Source organism: Eumetopias jubatus, unplaced genomic scaffold (assembly GCF_037043125.1).
Source record: "Eumetopias jubatus isolate StellerSeaLion01/CBP00866 unplaced genomic scaffold, mEumJub1_p1.0 scaffold_5, whole genome shotgun sequence".
NCBI classification, from domain to species: domain Eukaryota; kingdom Metazoa; phylum Chordata; class Mammalia; order Carnivora; family Otariidae; genus Eumetopias; species Eumetopias jubatus.
This window is the reverse complement of record NW_028274811.1, coordinates 113,138,758-113,159,559: the sequence shown is the minus strand read 5'-3', so window position 1 is coordinate 113,159,559 and position 20,802 is coordinate 113,138,758. Positions and strand designations below refer to the sequence as shown.

General features: G+C 49.8%; 1 protein-coding gene across 1 annotated transcript in view; it reads left to right on the top strand.

The window, feature by feature from the left end:
• The window catches only part of ABLIM3 (actin binding LIM protein family member 3), a 109,132-nt gene that overhangs the window by 54,240 nt on the left and 34,090 nt on the right, over positions 1-20,802 (top strand). Inside the window, exons 6-8 of the mRNA XM_088023693.1 lie at positions 3,313-3,439; positions 7,274-7,367; positions 14,637-14,724. Of these exons, the coding sequence (XP_087879819.1) occupies positions 3,313-3,439; positions 7,274-7,367; positions 14,637-14,724 (309 nt within the window). The remainder of the gene's footprint in view (positions 1-3,312; positions 3,440-7,273; positions 7,368-14,636; positions 14,725-20,802) is intronic.

The following is a 20,802-nucleotide window of genomic DNA, read 5'->3' as shown; positions in this document are numbered from 1 at the left end:
CAGGCCTGACGATAGTACATCTTCACACCAGTGTTGTAAGGAAGATATTCAGATGAGGAAGCAGGGGCTTAGCGGTCACACAACTAGAAAGCGAGGGAGCTGGGATTCTGCCCTCAGCCAGCCTCTCACCCTTCACTCTGTCCTCCCAGCCCAGCCTCTAACCACGACACTGTACTGCCTCCTGAATTTTAACCCAAAGTGCCAAGTCCATCCCAGACGCATCATTGCAACTTAAGCAGATGGAACTCATTACTAGAATGTGGCCACAAAAGGATGCAGCTCTTCAAATGAGATGTATTGGAGTGGTAGGGAATTGTGTTGTTGGCCCTAATATACCTAGCTCCATGGGGTCGACAACTGAAGTTGATCAGTGGATGACCCCACATCAAGCAAGGAAAAGTGACATGTAAGAAAGGAGGGAGAAGAGAGAAACTGCAGTTGTCTTTAAATATTTGAAGGAAATGTCAGGAGGCAAAAGAGGTAGGCTATTCTTATTGCATAAAGTAAGGGGCATCACAAGGAGTCAGGTCTCAGTACCATATAAAGAAGGCAGTCATGGAGCGCCTGGATGGCTCTGTCAGTTAAGCATCTGACTCTTAATTTCAGCACAGGCCATGATCTCAGGGTCGTGAGATCAAATCCCACACCCAGCATGGAGCTTGCTTGGGATTCTCTCTCCCTCTCCCTCTACCCCACCCCCACCCCCACTCACACATGCTCTCTCCCTCTCTAAAAAAAAAAAGGCAGTCATGACAAGTATTGGTGAGGATGTGGATTGGTGCAGCCCCTGTGGGAAACCGTATGAAGGTTCCTCAAAAAATTAAAAGTAGAAATACCATATAATCCATTAATTCCACTGTTGGGTATTTTCCCAAAGAAAACAAAAACACTAATTTGAAAAGATATATGCAGCCCTATGTTTATTGCAGTATTGTTTACAATAGCCAAGATATGGAAGTAGCCCAAGTGGCCATTGATTGATGAATGGATAAAGAAATGGCATATATATACCATGGAATATTACCCAGTCACAAAAAAAGAATGAAATATGGCCATTTGCAACAACATGGATGGACCTAGAGGGTATTGTGCTAGGTAAAATAAGTCAGACAGAGAAAGACAAATACGGTATGATTTCACTTATATGTAGAATCTCAAAAACAAAACAAATGAACAGACAGACCACAAAAGCAGAAAGAGATCCATAAATACAGAGAACAAACTCTGATGGTTGCCAGAGGTGAAGGGGAAGAGGGATGGACGAAAGTGGGTGAAGGGGAGTGGGAGGCACAGGCTTCCAGTTATGCAGTGGGTAGGTCACGGGGATGAAAGGCACAGCGTGGGGACTATGGTCAATGATACTGTAATAGCGGTGCGTGGGGACAGATGGGAGCTACACTTGTGCTGAGCACAACATAAGGTATAGAGTTGTTGAATCACTGTGTTGTATGCCCGAGAATGCTGTAATATTGGGTGTCGACTATACTTTAATAAAAAAAAAAATCAGATAGGAAATTAAAAATGGAGTTACAAAACAAAACAAAAAAGAATAAACCTTTATGTGATACATATGTTTAAAAATGAAAATGAAAAAAAATAAAGAAGGCACTCATGACAATCATGCCTGTCCAAAGGCAAAGTGGGCTTCCTCAAAAGGGGGTGAGCTTCCTACCCCTGGAGGCAATCAAGCAGTCAAGAATGCTGTAGATTCCTGAATTAGGTGGGACTGTGACCAAGTGCTCTGCGAACTCTGAGCCCCTGTGGAATTATTTAACCCTATCAAGGAGGCCAACAGACACAAGTTCAGTATTTGTGGTTCAGTATTTGACCCCTGAGCTGTCAGGTTCTTCTAGGCTGAGCATGGGCAAGTCGCTTCTATAAAAGGAGAGGGGGGTGCCTGACGTCTCTTAAACAATTACATTCTAAAGCCTGTGATTATTGGGTTGGAGGTGGTTAGAATTTTTCCAGGAGTGAGGAAGGAGAAGAAATTCCAAAACTATTCTCCCAACCCCCATCTGAAGGCGTGGGACTTGAAGCATTTTGCAATCGGAGACCCTCCGGCCCCCAGCCTGTGCTAAGGGATATTAGAAAGGCACTAGGGAGCCAAGAGGCGGGAACTGTGGGAGTTGCCTCATCCAAGCACTTCATCAGGGCCCAGACCCTCCCCACAGTTGGCTGGGCACACCCCCTTCCTCGACAGGCAGACGCATCATCCTCTCTCCCAGGCCTGCCTCCCAGCTGGACATGAGGGCTTCCAGCCAGGCTCTCCCAACTTGATATGCAGTTTTTCTTCTCCCCACTGCTCCAAAGTATGCATCTGTCTTGTGGCGCCGATAGAGAGGCTTGTCCTCTGGTAAACTTTGTCCCATGACCCTTTCCTCCTCCAGAGTGGGCCATCCGGTTGGGTAGGCCTGAATTCCCAGCATCTCCCAAGTACCTTGGACGCTGGCTCCATTTCCTGCCCCTCCCCAGACACGGATTGAGCAACAGACAGATGCCTGGCCCCCACATTCTGTGGCCCTGGTGCGCATTCCAGGGTGATGAGGATGGGGAGTGAGAACACCCCTCTGGTTTGGGACGGTCTTACCAGATTCTCTAATCCTTGGGGAAGAAGATGTTTGGCATATTATAAGCGTGTTGGGGAGGGCACAGGCACAGGAAACTCCATCCTTTGCCTCGGTACTGTGAGGTCTGGCAAATATGATCTGAGTTCCTACTATGTGTTGAGCACAGCACAAGGCAAGAGAATAGATTTAACCACAAAACCCAGACAGGGTCCTTGCCATTGCGCATACAGCCCAAGGGTAGGAAAAATGAGATGTTAAGCTTATCCCCTGTAGCAGTGCTTCTCAGACTTGACTCTGCTTGGAGATTTAGGTAAAGTTCAGTAGGTCTGGATGGGTCCGAGATGCCGCACATCTGCAGACTCTCAGGTGCCGCTGCTGTTGCAGTCCCCAGCGCACAGACAGTAGCCTGCTTGGTGAGCTGTTTGAGGGCAGGCCAGAGTCGGAGCAGGGTCTGTCTGTGTGGGATGAACTTCGGTCAGGATGACAGAGAATTTTCTGGGGGAATCCTACCATGTCTTTCTTTCTCCCTCACACCAAGACCTCCTGTCCAGAAGCCAGGGCTCCGGGGGATGGGGGGCGGGCTTTGCTTTCACCTGGTGGAGCTCTGGGCAGGTGTCCGTGCCAGGGTGGGAGCTGCTGTGGGAAAGCTGGTTTTCGGGGAGGGGTTTCCCTCACTTGGGCCGAGATGATAGCAGTGGGCGGGGCCCGGGGCGTTCTGCTCAGTGGCGTCCTCTTGTGTTTGCAGACTGCGCTGGGTGCAAGGAGGAGATCAAGCACGGCCAGTCGCTCCTGGCGCTGGACAAGCAATGGCACGTCAGCTGTTTCAAGTGCCAGACCTGCAGCGTCATTCTCACCGGGGAGTACATCAGCAAGTGGGTGTCTCCCCCATCCCCACCTGGCTTCCGGGACCCCCGCATTCTAGTGGCCTGCCCCCGGGGGGCCTGCACCTGAATCTCCCAGGCCACCTCCTTCCATTTGCCTCCAGCGGCCACCCTCCCACAGCCACAAACAGCACCTCCCCAACCCCTGGCCCTTCCGTGCTGCCTCCTCTGCCTGAGATGGTCTTCCCGCTCCTGGATGCGTTCACTCCTCCCCTCCCTCTGGTCTTGTGTCCCACACCTGCTCTCCGGAGGCGGTCTCATTCCATCCCGGGCCACCTCTGCTCCCCTAACACCAGCCGTCACGGGGCCCTGTTTGCTCCCTTCACACAGGCTAACACCGTTTGCAGTCATACACTCATCCATGTTAACTCTTTTGATAATGATAGTAATACTAGCTACCATTTACGGAGTTCTTATTATGTACAAACAATATACTAATGGCTGTGTATGGGTTGTCGCATTAAACCCCACAACGCCCCCTGTGAGGCATCCATCCCCATTTTAAAAGCTGTAAAAACTGAGGCTTGAGGAAGTAAGTAACTTGCTCCATGATGATATTTAATATCTGTCCTTGCCGAGGTGGGGCCTCTGTTTGACCCGCTGCGGCCTTCAGCGCGTGCCCAGCCCCTGGCCAACAATACAGTTGTTGAATGAATTGAGTTGAGATGAGATACAACGGACACCTGAAGCTATCAGCAGAGAGGGCTCCACCTCCAGTGGCTGCACAGAGCCTCACCAGACAAACCCCCCTCCTTGCCACTAGACCCTAATGACCACATTCCCATACTCAAGTATGTAAAAGAAGTGATGGCCACAGCCCCTAACAGCGTTGATGTTTTATGACCCAGACACTGCTGAGGCGGCGTGCTGACCCACTGCTAGGACGTGGTGAGCACATAAAGCTGTAGCATGTATGGGGTTTGCCGTCAGGAGAGTGATAGTCTAATAAGGGAGATAAACTAGATACATAAAGAATTATGGCACCAGGAGTTATGTGATAGGGAGCCCAAGACTTTTGTTCTTTAAGACCCTTTAGATCACAAGTGACAGAAAACCCCATCCAAACTCATTTAAGCAAAAATGAGTTTATTGACTCAGAAATAGGAAGGCCAGAGGCCTACTCACTTCCAGCACGGCTGAATCCAGGGGCTTAAAGAGGTTACTAGCACTGCAGAAGTCTCTCTCTCTCTCCCCCTCCCCTTCTCTCGCAGCTCTCCCTTCCTCTGTGTTGGGTTTATTCTCAAACAAGCCCTCCCCAAAGGGTAGCATAGATGATCACCAGCAATTCTAGGGTTTCATTCTACCAGCGTAGCAAGCCTGGCAGAGAGACGGAGGCCTCTTGCCCAAGGACCCCAGCGAGAGTCCCATGGCTACCTCTGCTTTGGCCACCCTTGGGTCACACTCCCATTCCTGACCAGTCACTGGCCAGGAGGATGTGAATCCTAGAGCCAGAGAGCAGCCCTCTGTGACCCACAGTAACTGTGAGTGGGAAGGAAAACCAGGCGAGGCTATGGGCAGAAAGGGGACATGGATGCCACCAGACAGCACTGTCTGGGTCAGAGGTCCAAGTGACTGTCTGCAAATATTCTGAGAAAGAAGGGAGCACTTCTAACCTGCAGGGAGTGAAATGTGGAATCTGGGAGAGCTTCACGGAAAGTAGCGCTATTTGAGCCAGACCTTGAAAACAAGGGTAAGATTTGAAAATGCCAAGAAGGAAAGCTTGTAGGCAGAATGCCCGGCCTGGGCAAGGGCAGGCTGGTGCCTGACACATCCATCTTGGCTGGGGCTCAGACGTGTGCACAGGTGAAGCAGGGTCCAAGGCTGCAGAGGTGAGCTGAGGTCACATCACCGAGAGCTTTGAATGCCACGTTAGTAGGAGCTTGGCATTTCCCTCTGAGCCTGCCAAATAAGAAGTGCCCTTAGTGAGTCGCCAACCTTGAGTCCTTGAGTCTGTGAGCCTAAGTCAGGGGTGTAGGGTTTGCTCAGAGCTCCTCTCAGGAAGGCCCAGCCCCCATTGCCCATCCCACCTAAGGCAGCCTGGCTCTGGGCTCTTCATCTGGCTGCTGGCAGAGTGGCGGGTGCTTCGAGGCACTGCCTCTGGCATTGATGCCTGGGTTAGAAGCCCAGCCTCCGTGACCTTGGCAAAGGACTTAACTTCTCTGAGTCTATGTCCTCGTTTATAAAAACAGGGATGAGCAGACCTACCTCATAGGGTGGTGCAAAGGCTCAGACATCATACTAGTAAGTGTCTAGTCAATACTAATTTGGCCATCTGCCTCTTTTTGGAATCATGGATATTTCAAATTTCCCAAGGCCTCCCAATCCATGGGTCCAAATGAGGTGGGGTTGGCATTTATACACAAATTTTGCTGGCGCATTGTACCCACCTCCTGACAAATGACTTTGTCCCCCTGCAGAGTCACCCTCCCACACCCACGGAGTGTGGAAGTGTTGGCAGGGGTGGGAGGAGGTTTGTCTCGGGGCCTTCCAACAACAGTCTGACCGCTGGCCTTACTGGGCATTGGTCGTCACTGCTCCCTCCCCCTCAGGAGAACACACGCTCCCTGCTGTGCAGGGTGGGCTCCCAGCAAGCCCAGCATGGCAACAACTTGGAGATGAAATGATTGCGTGCCTGTCCTTCAGGCCACTCTGCGTCAGCCGGTTCTGTTGCACCCAAAAGTGGGGGAAGTGTCCCTCTCTCCTCATGGACCCTTTAGCAGCACAGAGCTGTGTCATCAGACCTGGTCCTTAGAGCCAGGCAGGGCCCAGAGCTGGGGTGAGCTGTCTGATGCCCCCAGCTATTTCCATGTCCTCCTCGAAGACGCCTATCCGCAGTCATGGAGATTCCTCTGGCTGCCACTTGCGGTGTGCTCACTAGAGGCCGGGCACTGAGCCTGAGCCCCAGGGCACGCGGCGGCCATGTCCTTCCGGCCGCAGGACCACCTCGGGGAGGACCCAGACCGCCTGGGTTTGAATCCAGCTTCAGGTCCTCTGAGTTGAGTTTTCTCATCAACACAATGGGGAGACTGATAGCTCTGACCTCACAGGACTGCCGTAAGGATTCAGTGAAATCATCTATGTGAAACACCATCAGAGAGCCTGCCACACACCGAGAAATCAGCATCAGTGGCTATCAGTAGCAGAAAGTGGTGTGAGATAATTCACAATAATCTTATTACTGCCTGATAAGTTGGAAGCACCGGGCGAAAATGAAACACATTGGAAGTGGTTAGGGTATGTTCCTCTTATTGCCTGACCCAAGAGCACAGTCAGATGATTCTCTCACTACAGGTAAAATTTTTTATCAAATGAGGAGCCCTGAAGGCTATGCACAAAAATTGACCCCATTGATGACTTCCTGGAAGGGGCTGGGAGGAGGGAGAAGACTTTTCCCTTTATGCCTTTGTAATGTGCCAAATGCATATACTACCTATTCTAAGTAAAATAAAACTTCATCCATTTTTACAATACATTTTTACAAGAACCCTTTGGGATAAAGAGAAGAAAGTGGGTCTGGAGAACTTGTGGGGGAGAAATAGAAAGAAGGGGAATAGAAAAGGGATATCCATGGCCAGCAGCCCAGACCAGTGGCTCCCAGGTACACTTGGGGAGTTTGTCAAGAGGCAGATTCCTGGGCCCCCCTCCCAGGGGATCTCTGATTCCATAGATCTGATGGGTGTTGGGGAGTTTGCATTTTTAACAAGCTCCCCAAGTGCTTCTAATCTTGGTCCAGTCACCACTGGCTGCAGGTCCGGGAACTTACACGTGACACCCCCATGGACCCCCCCTCCAACTTCCTCTCCCTGTGTGGATTTCCTCTTGCAGGGATGGCGTTCCATACTGCGAGTCCGACTACCACTCCCAGTTTGGCATTAAATGCGAGACTTGTGACCGATACATCAGCGGCAGGGTCTTGGAGGTGAGTGGGTCCAAGTAACTGTGAAGATGTTTGCACAGGGTGGCCTGTGACTCCAAAAGGTCGTCACTGAGGACCCCTCTTCCATAGCACCCCGCCTCCCCTGCTGCCTTGACCTCAGCTTAGCTTGCTACATGACTTGAGCAGATAACTTTGCCTCTTTGGGCACCCCTAAAATGAGAAGCTGGACAAAATTATTCCTGGCTCCAAAAATGCTGTGCTGGGACTATCAGTGGCTTCTCTGGACTCAGACCCAGATAGATTACTGGGGAGGGACAATTATGGTTTTCTTCCCAACCTTGCTAAAGGATGGAAGCCATTTTTAATTTTTTAAGCATTTGGTAATGTGCTGATTTAAGAACGAGCTTGTCTAGCAGCTTGCTCCCTGCGCCCTGCTCTGGCTGGTCCATCGCCATGGCAACAGCTCTCCCCTGCCTCCGATGCACGGCTAGCTCTTCCAGTAACAGGCAACCCCCAGCACCCTTTCTGAGCCCCTGCCCCAGCTCCCTGTCTGTCGCCCTTCCTGGCCTTCCTTCCCACGCCCTGTGGGCCCAGAAAGCTGTCTTCCTATGCTTTGGGACCACCCACCTTGAGGAATTAAAAACAGGAAAGAGTCTGGTGCAGAGGACAAACAATAGCTTAAGACCAGGAACAATTGGGTTCGGATATTGACTCAACTGCTAACTCATGTTCACATTTGGGGTGAGTGTCTTTGCCTCTCTAGGCCTCAGTTTTCCCTTCTGACAGTGGCTCGGGGGACGGCAGGCTGGGGCAGCTCTTGAGAGCAAAATCATTAATTGTGTCAAAGCTGTCCGGTTGGTGGTGGTCACCTGCAGTCAGCACTGTGTTGAGAAGGATTCTGCAGCCACATCTGGGCTCAGCAGGAGAGACTGTTGTAACCAGGGAAGGAGGAGCCCAGGAGATGTACTGAAGCTGAGCCCCGAGGATGAGAAGGAGGCCGTCTTCTTTTGCGCTAGAGGAAGCAGAGAGCTTGACTGATTCAGGGAACAGAGAAAAAAGCCAGTGCGGCTGAATTATGTAAACTGGGGTTCGGGGAGGATGGTCTATCACACGGGGCATACCACATATAGCTTTGTAGCCGTTTAGGAGTTTGGATTTTGTAGTAAGTGCAATGGAAAGGTTTGGAGAGTTTTAAACCAAGGAGCAATGTGGTAAGATTGTAGGGAGTCAGAGAGAATAAGATAAAGGCACAGAGCTGATAAACCATTAACGCTTTCCAGGGAGCAGTAGGGGTGAAGTGTGGAGGAGAAGGCAAGACACAGGAGCACAGCTAGGGTGTTGGCCCCAGTTTCCCAGGGACCCCATTCCAGGGTGAGGAGTTTGTATGGGATTCACTGGGCAACAGGCATTGTGGAAAGACGGAGCATGAGCGATCCCCTTAGAGTTGCTCCTTAGAGAGGGATGACATGATGGACACGGGTTACATTCGGAGGAAAGACACTGGAAGTGGGAGACCAGCGAGGAGGCCATGACCCCACGGGCAGGACTCAAGACCTATAGTGGCAGCGGACAGAGCCCCCACCTGCGTCCCACTTGATGGGAGTGGAATTCCCGTAGCTTTGCGGCGGGGCCACGGGTAGACATGAGGATTGAAGGAAGAGAGGCCAAAAGTTGTACCAAAGCATCAAGCCTGGATGAGAGGAAGGCTGGTGCTGTTCTCTGTGGAACTGGGGGTGGCAGGGAAAGAAGCTGATCTGGGCAGAAACACAGTGAGTTCCATTCGGGACAGGTTGTGATTGAAATTCCGGGAAGGTTTCAGGAAGGCAGTCAGAAATGTGGAGCCAAGCTCAGGAACACAGCTCAGGCAGGGAAGGAATAATCTCTGAAAGGCTAGGATTTGCATAAGAGTCAGCACCAGGGGAGTCACCGGGATTGGGGGTGGCAGGGAACAGAGGAAGAGAGAGGAAGAGAGGGAGGGGGAGGGAGGGAAGAGTGAGTTGAAGGCAGCCTTGGGGAATGGCTACTTACCGGTGGCTCAGAAAGACTGAGGAGTTATCAGAGAAACAGAAGAGCCGTGAGGGGAGAATGGGGGCCAGGCCACAAGAGGACAGTGCTTCAGAAAGGAGGGCGAGGTCCGCCCGAGTTGGTCAGATTCTGTAGAGCAGGTGAGGACTATGTGGGCTGAGAAAAGGCTGGGGGGAGGGGGAAGGATTATAATCTGCAGGATTGTAGGGGTTATAGGCATCTGCACCCTAGTGGGGTAAAGGGTCCGTGGGATAAGAGGTCATAAAAGCAGACTTTTTCAAAAAGATTTAATTAATTAATTAATTAATTAATTTATTTATTTATTTATTTGAGAGAGAGAGTGAGAGACAGCATGAGCAGGGGCGATGGGCAGAGGGAGAAGCAGACTCCCCCCTGAGCAGGGATCCCGAGGTGGGACTTGGTGGGACTTGATCCTGGGACTCTGGGATAATGACCTGAGCCCAAGGCAGACACCGAATGGACTGAGCCACCCAGGCACCCCAAAGCAGACTTTTCTTTGGAAAAGGAGGAAACTTGGATCACATGCAGGGCTGCAGACGGGAATTCATCCCAGCATTTCCAAGCTGCTTTGAAACTGTGCCTGCGGTGGCTGTCTTCTCCCTTGTGTTACTGTGTTTTAGCATCATGGGAGCCTCCATTCGGGCTGCCATTGTAACCGGGTTTCAATTGATTCCATTTGTACAAGGCTCCATTAGCATCGTGGACTTATTGATTTTTTTTTCTTAGCACTGGAAGAGACTTTTAGCTATTAACTAGTTAACCCTCCTCATTTTACAGATGAGAAAAGTGAGCCCCAAGACGTGTGATGCTATTCCAAGGTCATATGCAGTGTTTATGGTAAAGCAGGAGCTAAAATCTAGAACTCCAGACTCCTATATCCCATACACGGGCCCACGGCTCTCAGCCACTCGGGGCGGGGGGGGGGGGGGAAGGGGAGGAGCTTTGAGGTCACATGATGTCATGACCTACATGGTTGGAGTAAAACAGACTTGAATTCCAATTTTACCACTTCTAGCCATGAAACCTGAAGCAAGTCACTTTCTCCAAGACTTGGACTCTTTATCTATCATGGCAAATTCTATTATTCAACTTCTGATGGATATGTTAATGTAAAATAATAGAAAATAAATATATTTATTGGTCTCTGCCCCCAGTTCCTAGCACAGGGCTCCTAAAACCTTTGCAATGTCCTAAGTGTTAAGAGCACTAGGAGCGTCTTTTGTTCTAATATTTGTCTTTGACCCCGGCTCCTGACGCAGAGTTCCTAAATTTCCTGGAATTTCCTGGGTGATCAGAGTGTCTTTTGTTCTAATAAGGGGACTCTAGGTGGGCTCCTGGAGAGCTTCAGGATGGGGGCTGATCAGCAGGAAGATCAAACCATGATTGGAAGCTTGGAACTTTCAGCCCCACCTCCCATCCGCCAAGAGGGGGAGAGACAGGGGCTGGAGACTGAGGTAATGGTGGATCATGCCTATGTGATGAAGCTTCCATAACAGTCCCCAAAGGATGGGGTTGGAGAGCTTCCAGGTTGCTGAACACGTGGAGGTTCTGGGAGAGTGGTACGTTGGGAGAGGGCACGGAAGCTCTGAGCCTCTTCCCACACACCTTGTCCTACAAATCTCCTCCAGCTGGATGTTCCTCTCTATCCTTTATCCTAAGTAAATGTAAATGTTTCCCCGAGTTCTGTGAACTATTCTAGCCAATTATTGAACCCAGCCTGGGGGTCACAGGAACCCCAATTTATAGCCAGTCGGCCAGAAGCACAGTTAACAACCTGGGACTTGGGATTGGCATCTGAAGAGGGGGAGGGGCAGCCTTGGGAGCCTGAGCCCTTAACCTGTGGGGTCTGACTCTCTTTCCAGGTAAATAGTGTCAGAACTGAGTTAAGTGGTAGGGCACCCCACCGGTGTCTCAGAGAATTCCTTGCTATGGAACAACCCCCCCACCACACACACACACATCTAGTGTCAGACGTCTTGTGAGTAGGGTAGTCATGTGAGAGTAAAGGACACATACAGGACTGTCTTTACAGGTAGTCAGGACTTTTTTGGTTGCAAGTGCAGAAATTATACTCAAATGGCTCAGTCCAAAAAGGAAATTTATCAGCTCCCACAATAAAAAGCCCAGAAGGAGGTCTTGCTTCAGGCACAGCTGGATCCAGTGCTCAAATGAATGCACTTTGAGTATCCTGCCATCCTGGCTCCACTTTGTCCCGTGTTGGCTTTATTCTCAGGAAGGCTCTCCTTCATGATGCTCGGAGAGTTGGACACCAGTCACTCCAGGCTTACATCCTATCAGACAGCATCCCCCAGGGGAAGGGGAGCTTCTCTTTTCTCATAGCTCAGCCCAGAACTGGCTCTCACTGGACAATCTCAGACCCGTCTCCAAACCAATAACCATGACCATAGAGTTGGAATATACTTATTGGTGGGGTGAGCCCTACTTAACCACATGGACTGATGTGGAGAATGCGTAGTCCCACCCAAGTAAGGCCTGATGCTGTTTCTGGAAGAAGGGAGAAGGATGTTGGCCAGGCAAAAATAACACTTGCCCACTACAGGGCCTGGGACATTTGCAGGGACACAATAGGTACATAATTAAATTCCATTTCCCCTTTCCCATTCCCTCCCTGGGCCACCCCGCAAGTACTTGCTCAGTGACAGAGCTCAACATGCTGAATGACAGTCACACTTCTTTCTTCCTAGTCTATGTCCTCTCCAAGGAGAACCACACTGCCCAGTACCACCTCTCCTGACCTCATTCTGGTTCTCAGCCCTCTCCGATATGCCCCGTTTTTCTGCACTATTTTCTTGATTTCGGTTTCTTCACAGAGTGTCCGATCTTACCTTGCTGACTTGGTTTCCCTTATGCTGATGCCGGCTGCCATGGCAGCCTCCCTCCCTCAAGTTGCTTCCAAGTTTTCGCTGAGATGGTGCGTGGCGTCTCTCAGCCCGGGTGGGGTGATGGGGCGTGACATTTCGGAAGATGCCAAGCTTCAGTTTTGGTGAGGCACTGTTGCCTCCCTGGAAAACAGGTCTATAATTGAAATGATAAAGAGACACAAAGTAGGAAGAGGCTACTAATTAAACCGATCATCCCTGTCATGGTAGGAGAGAATCAGTCCCACGACATCTCAGCTTGGGAAAATAGCAGGCTCCTTCCAAAGTTTGAACACAGTTTGCTTTGATGATGATAAGGGCATTTTATCATTGGTGGGAGCCACATAAAGCAGACGGAAATAAGGAACACTGGAGATTTTTTTTTTCTTTTTTGAAAAATCTGCCCTTTCTTCATTCTTGCTAAGTTTTTAGAATAAATCTCCAGAATAGGCAAGCCCATGCCTACCCATCCACCACGCCCAAAAAAGATTCAGAAATAAGCCTTCAGCATTATTCAATTATAATTTTTGAATTGGAAGGAACCCATTAGCATCCTGCCAAGTGATGGCTTGGGAAGGGGCCTTTAACAACCCCCCAATATCCATCAATTTCCCTCAGGCATATCCCCCCCAAATTAACCTTGCCCTAACATGCAAAATATACACTTGACTCTTAAACAATGTGGGGTTTGGGGCACTGACCCCCACACAGTTGAAAATCCATGTATCGTTTTGACTCCCCAAAAACTTAACTACTAATACCCTACTGTTGACTGGAAGCCTTACCCATAACATAAACATCGATTAACACGTATTTGTGTGATGTATGTATTATATAACGATATTCTTACAATAAAGTAAGCTAGGGAGAAGAAAATGCTATTAAGAAAATCATAAGGAAAAGAAAACACATTTACAGTGCTGTATTTGTTGAAAAAAATCCTCACCTGTAAGTGGACCAACGCAGTTCAAACCCATGTTGTTCAAGGGTCAGGTGTACCTTCAAAACAAGCCCCACCTTCCAGCCCCATCGCTGAGCTGAGTTCCTCCATATGGAGTGTCTGGAACCACCACTGAAGGACCCCTACGTACCAAGTCCTCTGGGCTGGGATTGTAGTGTCAGAACGGTCAGCGTGGAAGTGAGTAATACATGGGTGACCTGTCCTCCCGGGTGACCTGCCCTCCCGGGTCCAGCTGCTATTGCTACTGGTTTCCAGTGACACCTAGAGGCATAACCTTCTCTGAGGCTGTTTCTTCCCCCATAGAAGAATTTGCAGCTGCAAATCATTTCCATTTCTATTTGAAGTAGTTGTAGGAAAGGAAAGTGGGAATAGTCAAGGGGGCTCGCCAAAACCAGACTGGGGTGAATGGGGGATGGGGCAGAGGCACGAGGGTGCTGCCGTCGCAGGCCTGGAGCCTCAGGGTCAGAAACTCCCTAGCAGGTCCTGCCTTTGTGGGGCCCATTTTTGTCCGAGCCCTAAAAGCCTGTCTTTCATGTGCCACTCTCAGAAGTTTTGCCATGTCTGTGGACCTTGTATATGAATTCTTACTTAATACTTTCATTTGTCTTTAAGTTGACTCACTTACAAATAAAAAAAAAAAAAAACATGTAACAGGAAAACCAAGATCACTTGCTCTATTGCCAGTAACATATATATATATATATATATAACTGGATTCTACTGCTTGTGGAGGCTCCAAGCCTCAAACCTATTCTCATTCTTAAAAAGGTAGGTTAGTAAATTTCAGATAGATGTTAAAGACACAGTAGCCCCAAACTGGTACTCTCTCCTTGAGAAAACCAGAAGAATTCAGGGCACCTGGCTAACTCAGAAGAGCATATGACTCTTTATCTCGGGGTTGTGAATTCAAGCCCCATGTTGGGTGTAGAGATTACTCAAATTAATAAAATTTTTTAAAAATGGAAGAATTGGCAGAGGAGTGAAAAGGAGGTCCTTTTCTTCATTGATCCCATGTTATTAAATCCCAGGTCCATGTACCACTCAAAGTCACTAAGGTACCGCTAGTGGTAAGGGCCCCATTCTTAGGGAAATGTTGGGGTGTCCTCAAAGCAAGATTGTTTCCTCATCTAGAAATGAGGAGGTGGGACCAGTGGCCTTCAAAGGGGTCCTTTCACTGCCAAAATAGAAGTTCAGGGGTCCAGGTAAGTCCCCTGAAGTGCCTTCGGGGACCCATGGTATGGAGTCACCAAGCTTCCTGGGTGGGCTTTCAGATGGTTCTGGACTCCCCTAGGTTGACTCCCAACCAACTTTAGGGTCATGAAGGCACCAGCAAGGCTAATGTGCCTAGGAGATGTTCAAACCCAACCTGCCCCGTGCACAGCAGCCCCAGCTCTGACCTCCTCTTTCTTCTTTTTATTTCCACAGGCAGGAGGGAAGCACTACCACCCAACCTGTGCCCGGTGCGTCCGCTGTCACCAGATGTTCACGGAAGGAGAGGAGATGTACCTCACAGGTGAGCAAATCTGACCTTCTGGAAGGCATCGCTATCCACCTGCGTCTGTAAAGGCAGATACAATCTCCTTCATTTCAGTGTTATCCTTGTTTTTGGCTTGTCCTCAAAATTGCAATTAATTCGCCCCTCTCTGGGTGGTTTGGGAAAGTTGCCGGTGTGGCTAATACGAAGTGACATGTAATCTGCCTTCCGTCCCTGCGCGCCTCCACCCGCTGCTCAGCTGGCCTGCCTCCAGGGCAGGGCTCTGAGCAGACTCCCCTGGCTCTGCCTGGGCACGGGAGCTGGAGCAGAACCAGGCCAAGGGGTCAGAGAACCTCACAAAGATGCGGGTGTTGCAGGACATCTGCGGCATCACAGCCCCTACCCCACCTCCTCTCCCGCCCCCCACATCTCAGAGCGCCACCGCAGGCTGTTGCTCAGGTCTCCCCTCAGCCTCTCGGGGTACACGAAAAGAAATGGAAGGGAACCGGCAGTCTCCAAGAAGCAAAGAGGGACTGGTCTCCCTCTGCCACCTCCCAGGGCCCAGCCCTCTGGCCCCAGGCTTCTTGCCAGTCTCCCACTCAGTCCCCAGGCTCTGTTCTAGGCTCCAACCTTGGCCCAGTCCAACCTCCCAGGATATCGTAGTGTTCTCGGCGGATCCCTGTCTTCAGGGCCCCTGGCTGCCCACCACTGTAGGTACCGGCCCTTCAGCCTAGCGTTCAGGACCCTCTCACTGAGGTCTCAGACTGCCTTTCTATTTCTAGCCTTGAATAAACTCAACATTCAGCTGCCAGAGCCCGAGTGCAATTGCCTCTCCATCCACTCAACAACCATTTCTTGAGACGCTACCTTGTGTGGGCTGTGCCCCAGGGTCCTTAGTGAGTTCCAGCACCAGCCCCGCACGGGGCGGGGGGCGGGGGGGGGGCACAGTCAGGAATCCCACAGATAACTATCCATCGTGATAAGCTTCATGAAGGGGGGAGGTATGGGACTCTGAGAGCACTTAATGTGTGGGGTGAACGTCAGGGAAGATTCCTGAGGAAGGGCCAGAAGCTGGGACCCAAAGGAAGGGTGGTCTGGGATACGCCCCCTGAGGCGACAGAATCTGCCAGGCTCTGAGGCGGGTAAGGAAACGGCAGGTGTGGGAGACCACAGCTGGGGAGCAGATGAGGTGAGAAGTCAGGATGGGCAGGGGGCAGGGGCAGACAGCGAACTCATGCCCCGCTGTGTCCTCATTGTTGCGCTTTCTTTGCCTGCGTCCTGGCACACTCCAGTCTCCCATGCCCTCGTTTGGAAATCCTGCCATTCTAGCCCCAGGTGGGTCACTACCGACTTCATGACCCCCTCAGGTGCCCCTGACCCCGCCCACAACTTAACATACTCCCTCCATCCCGGTCCTCTCCAGCTTGCAGTGGAGTCCTTGGCCTTTTCCGGGAGACCTTTTGCTCCTGACATTGACCCCACTAAGTACTCACTCTACAGTTGGTCACTGTTGGCTGGTTAGTTGGCTAGCTGGGTGGTTAGGCATGCCCAGATGTTTGAGTAGCCACAGGAGGGCCCTTCCTCCACATTTCCCCACAAGGCAGAACTAAGGCCTGGGAAGCAGTCACAGAGAGTGTGTCTCCCTGTCACGCTTGTGCTATAGCCGCAGTGGCCCGGCCACAAGTTCCCTCACCCTGCAATGCGTGCTTTTGCCTAGAGCAGGGTTTCTCAGCCTTCCCACTGTCGACACTTCGGGCCAGAGAAGTCTTTGGTGTAGGGGTTGTCCTAGGCATTGCGCAGGGTTTGGTAGCATACCTCGCCTCTACCCACTCGATCCCAATGACATACTCCTTCCAGTTGTGACAACCAAAAATATCCCAGACATCTGCCCTGGGGGGGGGGGCAAAATTATTCTCCGTTGAGAACCACTGGCCTAAATATAGTCAAGAGAATCTCATACCTTCTACTGGGAATGCTGGAGCAGGAATTCTCTGTTGGATTGGACTAGGTGACCATGTCTAAGATGCTGTTGAGTTTACAACTACCTACTTATATGTACAGTCAGACAGGCACTGGAGATGGAAGGGTCCCAGAGGTCACTCTAGACTATTAAGTAACAACCCTCATTGTATAGATGGGAACTGTGAGGCCCAGAGAGATGTAGAGCATTAGGGGCAGACTGGCTTTATGACACCCACCCCAGGGCTCTTTCCACCTCACTTCTTGGGACCCAGGACCTGCCTGCTACTTACATCCCCACAAGGACTGGACCTTCCTCTTTCATCAGTACTGATCCCTAGCGCTTCCTGCTGCAGGACACTGGGTTATGTGCTGGGAAGTCCCCCGGAGTCTCAGCACACTGCATGGTATCTTCGTGGACCCTAATCACCAAGAGAATCTGGAAATTCGTTGCATGGTATTTCTCTCCCCTTTCCCTGGTAAACACATTTCCTAGTGTTGAAACTACTCTCTCACTCACATCACTAGAATAATCAACATCTTTATCTCCCTGCTTGAATTCCCAATCCTAATCTCCCCATTTGGTGCCTTGAAGCCTGGCTCCACTGCTTACTAAGGTTTTGACCTTGGGCAAGTCTCTTAACACTGAACCTCAGTTACCTAGCCTGTAAAATAGGCTATTAACAGTTCCTACAAGATGTGATAAGTTCGTGACACATGGAAAGCTCTTAGTCCATTCATTCATTCAACAAATACCTATTGAGGACTGCCTGTGTGCCCAGTGCTCCCTTAACAACTGGAGATGTAGCAGTGAGCAGGTCTGGCAAGTTCTCTGCCCTCCCGGAGCTCACATCCTTGCGTATCAGAATCTTCTAAGCCTTGCTTCTGGCCAGAACTTCATAGAATGCTGCCAGGGTTAAGTGATGAGGTGAACAGCTTGGTGATCATTCGAGAGAAGCCACAATCAAACCTACGACAGAGATGCCTGCAGGAAGTGGGAGATATTTTTGGTGATGAAGAAGGGCCTGTCACCCTCCTCTTTAATTATCCCTATTCCTGCCCTCCTGGCTCCTGGGAGAGTGGGAGTAATTGCAGGGTGTTCAAGGACCTGCCTCAAGGGATGCTGTGTGATTGTACAGTGAGGGGGACCAGGCCATCCCATGCCGGAGTCATGCTGACTCGGGCTGTGGGTGTCTTAGGGGTGGCAGCCACCAGGGGGTTCTGCTACCACTGAGAGCCGGGCCTCTGATTGTCTTGGATACCCTCCCTGGGTGGGGGTACCAAGACTCAGAATGATATTCCCCAGAAATGGCAAGAAAACTCTCCTTGTATGCAGCACAGAAGTGAGGAGAGCCAGTACTCCTGGATTCAAGCACCAGCACTTCTGCGGATGGGCTGTGACCTTGAGAAGTGACTTCCTTCTCTGGGTCTCTTCCTTCACCTGCTAAATGAGAATAATTATTCTGTCTCTCATTCATACATTCAAACTGGGGTCATGCTATGTGCCAGGCTCCCTGTGATGTGCTGGGTGCTCAGACATGAACGAGGCAGGAGTGCTTGCTTCCTTGGTGAAGTTCACTATCAGGAGGGGAGACCGACTTTAATCAAATAGAAGCGTAAATACAACAAGCTGTGATAAATGCAGAGAAGGCAAAGCTTGGGAGCAATGGGAGTGTGTTTAGAAGGCTCCTGATCTAGTTCTGGGAGGTCAGAGGAGGCTTTGCTGAAGAAGGGAAATTTCAAGCCAAGATCTTGGAAATGAGTAGGAGGTGGGCGGGTGAAGAGGGGTGGAAAGATGATGGGGGCAGAGGGAGCAGCAGGTGCAAAGGCCCTTGGTGGGTGGAAGCATCATGCGGTAGAGAAACAGAGGCAGGCCCACACGCCCTGCCTACAGAAAGCAGGTGTGCTCCACAAGGTCCTCGTGAATATCAGAGAGAATGAATGTGAAGGTGCTAAGGGCCCCGTGAAGCAACATACATGAGAGAGAGAGAGAGAGCGCGCGCGTGAGGAAGGCTGCAAAGTTTAAAATCCCGATCTTGTCTGTCCTGTAGCAGACACAGCGAGGCACTAGCAGCCGCCTCGGGAGGTTCTTCGGGTCGGTTTGTTTGTGTCTTAATTACTGTGCGATGGCTTTCTGATGAGCTCTAATTGGGAGAAGGCTGACGTCTGTCAAGAGAAGAACTTCTGGGCCCCCCGAGACCAAAGCAAGTGTTCTTTTATTTGTTTTCAGTTCTGCTGTGCATTCAGTCTTTTAACTGTTTCTGTAAAGATGCCAGATTTCTAATCTGTTTGTTGTCCAAACCCTTCATTTGGGCTTCACCAGGAAATCACGTCATTGATTTCGTGCAGCAGAATAACAGCCAAGATGCTGCAGGTTCGGGCAAAACATACTGAAATCACGAAGGTTACAGCTGCTGGATCAGTGGGAGTTTTTCTAAACTCAAAATGTGGCTCATGAGATAGATTTTGGTTTTATTCTAAGAATGCCTGTACCCAGGGAAAAGGAGAGATAGACTTTGTTCCTCTCCTTCTTTCTACGCTACATACACCCCTGTTCCGAGGGTCTGAGAGGGAAGGACGCTGGGAGCCCAGGAGCTGGGCTGCAGAGTTTTAAACAGGTCTCTGTTAGCATTCGTGTAGTTAACGAAAACCCACAGGCAGGAGGTCCTGACAAACCTTGCTCTGCTAACAGAAGAAGTGTAACAAACTGTAGGTCCTGCTAATAATAATAATAGGCCATCAGCTGATACTCGTTGAGTACTTAGAATGTGCCAAGCTCTGTACTGAGTTTTAAACGCAATCTCCCATTTTATCCCCACAACAGCCCTGTGAGCTAAGAGCCATGAATATCCCCACATTAGAGAACAAGAACCTTTAGAGAGATTATGTCCCTGGGCCAAAGTTAGCTGGCCTATCTTACCAGGCTTTGTTTAAGGCAGTTTCTCTCATTTATTTTCAGAACTCTTTTCATTTTAAAGATTTTATTTATTTATTTGAAAGAGAGAGAGAATGAGCAGGGGAGGGGCAGAGGGAGGAGGAGAGGAAGAGGGAGAAACAGACTCCCCGCTGAGCAGGGAGCCAAAACGTGGGGCTCCATCCCAGGATCCTGAGATCATGACCTGAGCTGAAGTCAGACACTTAAATGACTGAGCCACCCAGGCGCCCCTATTTCCAGAACTCTTAACCTGTGGTTTGTAGTTGGCCTTCTGAATCCAATGAATCTCCTAGAAATGTCTTGTCAAAGTTTGCATGTAGGTATATTTCTCTAAGGAGAGGGTCTGAAACTTTTTCAAATTTTCAGAGGTGTCCAGGGCCCAAAATCAAGTGAGGAGGCTCAGTTCTGTGTTAATGCAAATCCAAAACAGAGCCCTGAAAGCTTGCTTTGATAATTACCCCCAAAACCTTCTCTTTCATAATGGAGTCTATTTCGATCACATTTCTTTTAGTTCAGATGATACAAGGTCCTGGTACCAGGAGGTGTGTATTTCCGGCACAGCTGGGGACGCCACTGACATATAGCGGAGGCTTCTTTTTCCTCTGACAAGTACCTTAAAAAAGGTGCATGGAGCAGATGTTCGAGGCAGGTGCCTCCCGTTATTATGGATTGTAGAACACCAGCCCTCAGTCATAATCTACGTGTTTCATCAAACCACACTTCAAAAGGTGCCAACGTACTATTGGTTGTGATAAGCTAGTAGTTTAGCATTGTTATTTTAAATTGGATCTCTCTACTGACAGCTTAGCTTGTAGGAGTAATGCTTTAAAACTTTAAATCTCATGTTTCCCCAAACCTGCTACATAATTTTAGACTCTTCAAACATACCCTGTTACTGTACTAAATTGATATCTCCTAACGTCTGAATCTACTAAGCGTATTTCACTTTAAATAGACTACATTTTCATTTTGGATGAGCTGCAATATTTTTTTTAGATTTTAGGGTTACCAAACATCTTGAATCCTATAGAAAATATTATAGTGTAGTAGTTTAAAGTTGGTATTTTAAAGTCTGCAACTTGCTTCTTCTCTCTGGTAACCTCAAACTCGAGACGATGTGGCCATTTTCTTGCCAGTTACATGTCACATCTACTTCGCCAGCCAATTTGTCCGCATTGGTCAGAATTAGGTCCAGAGGCGCAATTTCCCTGGCTGCTTCCTCA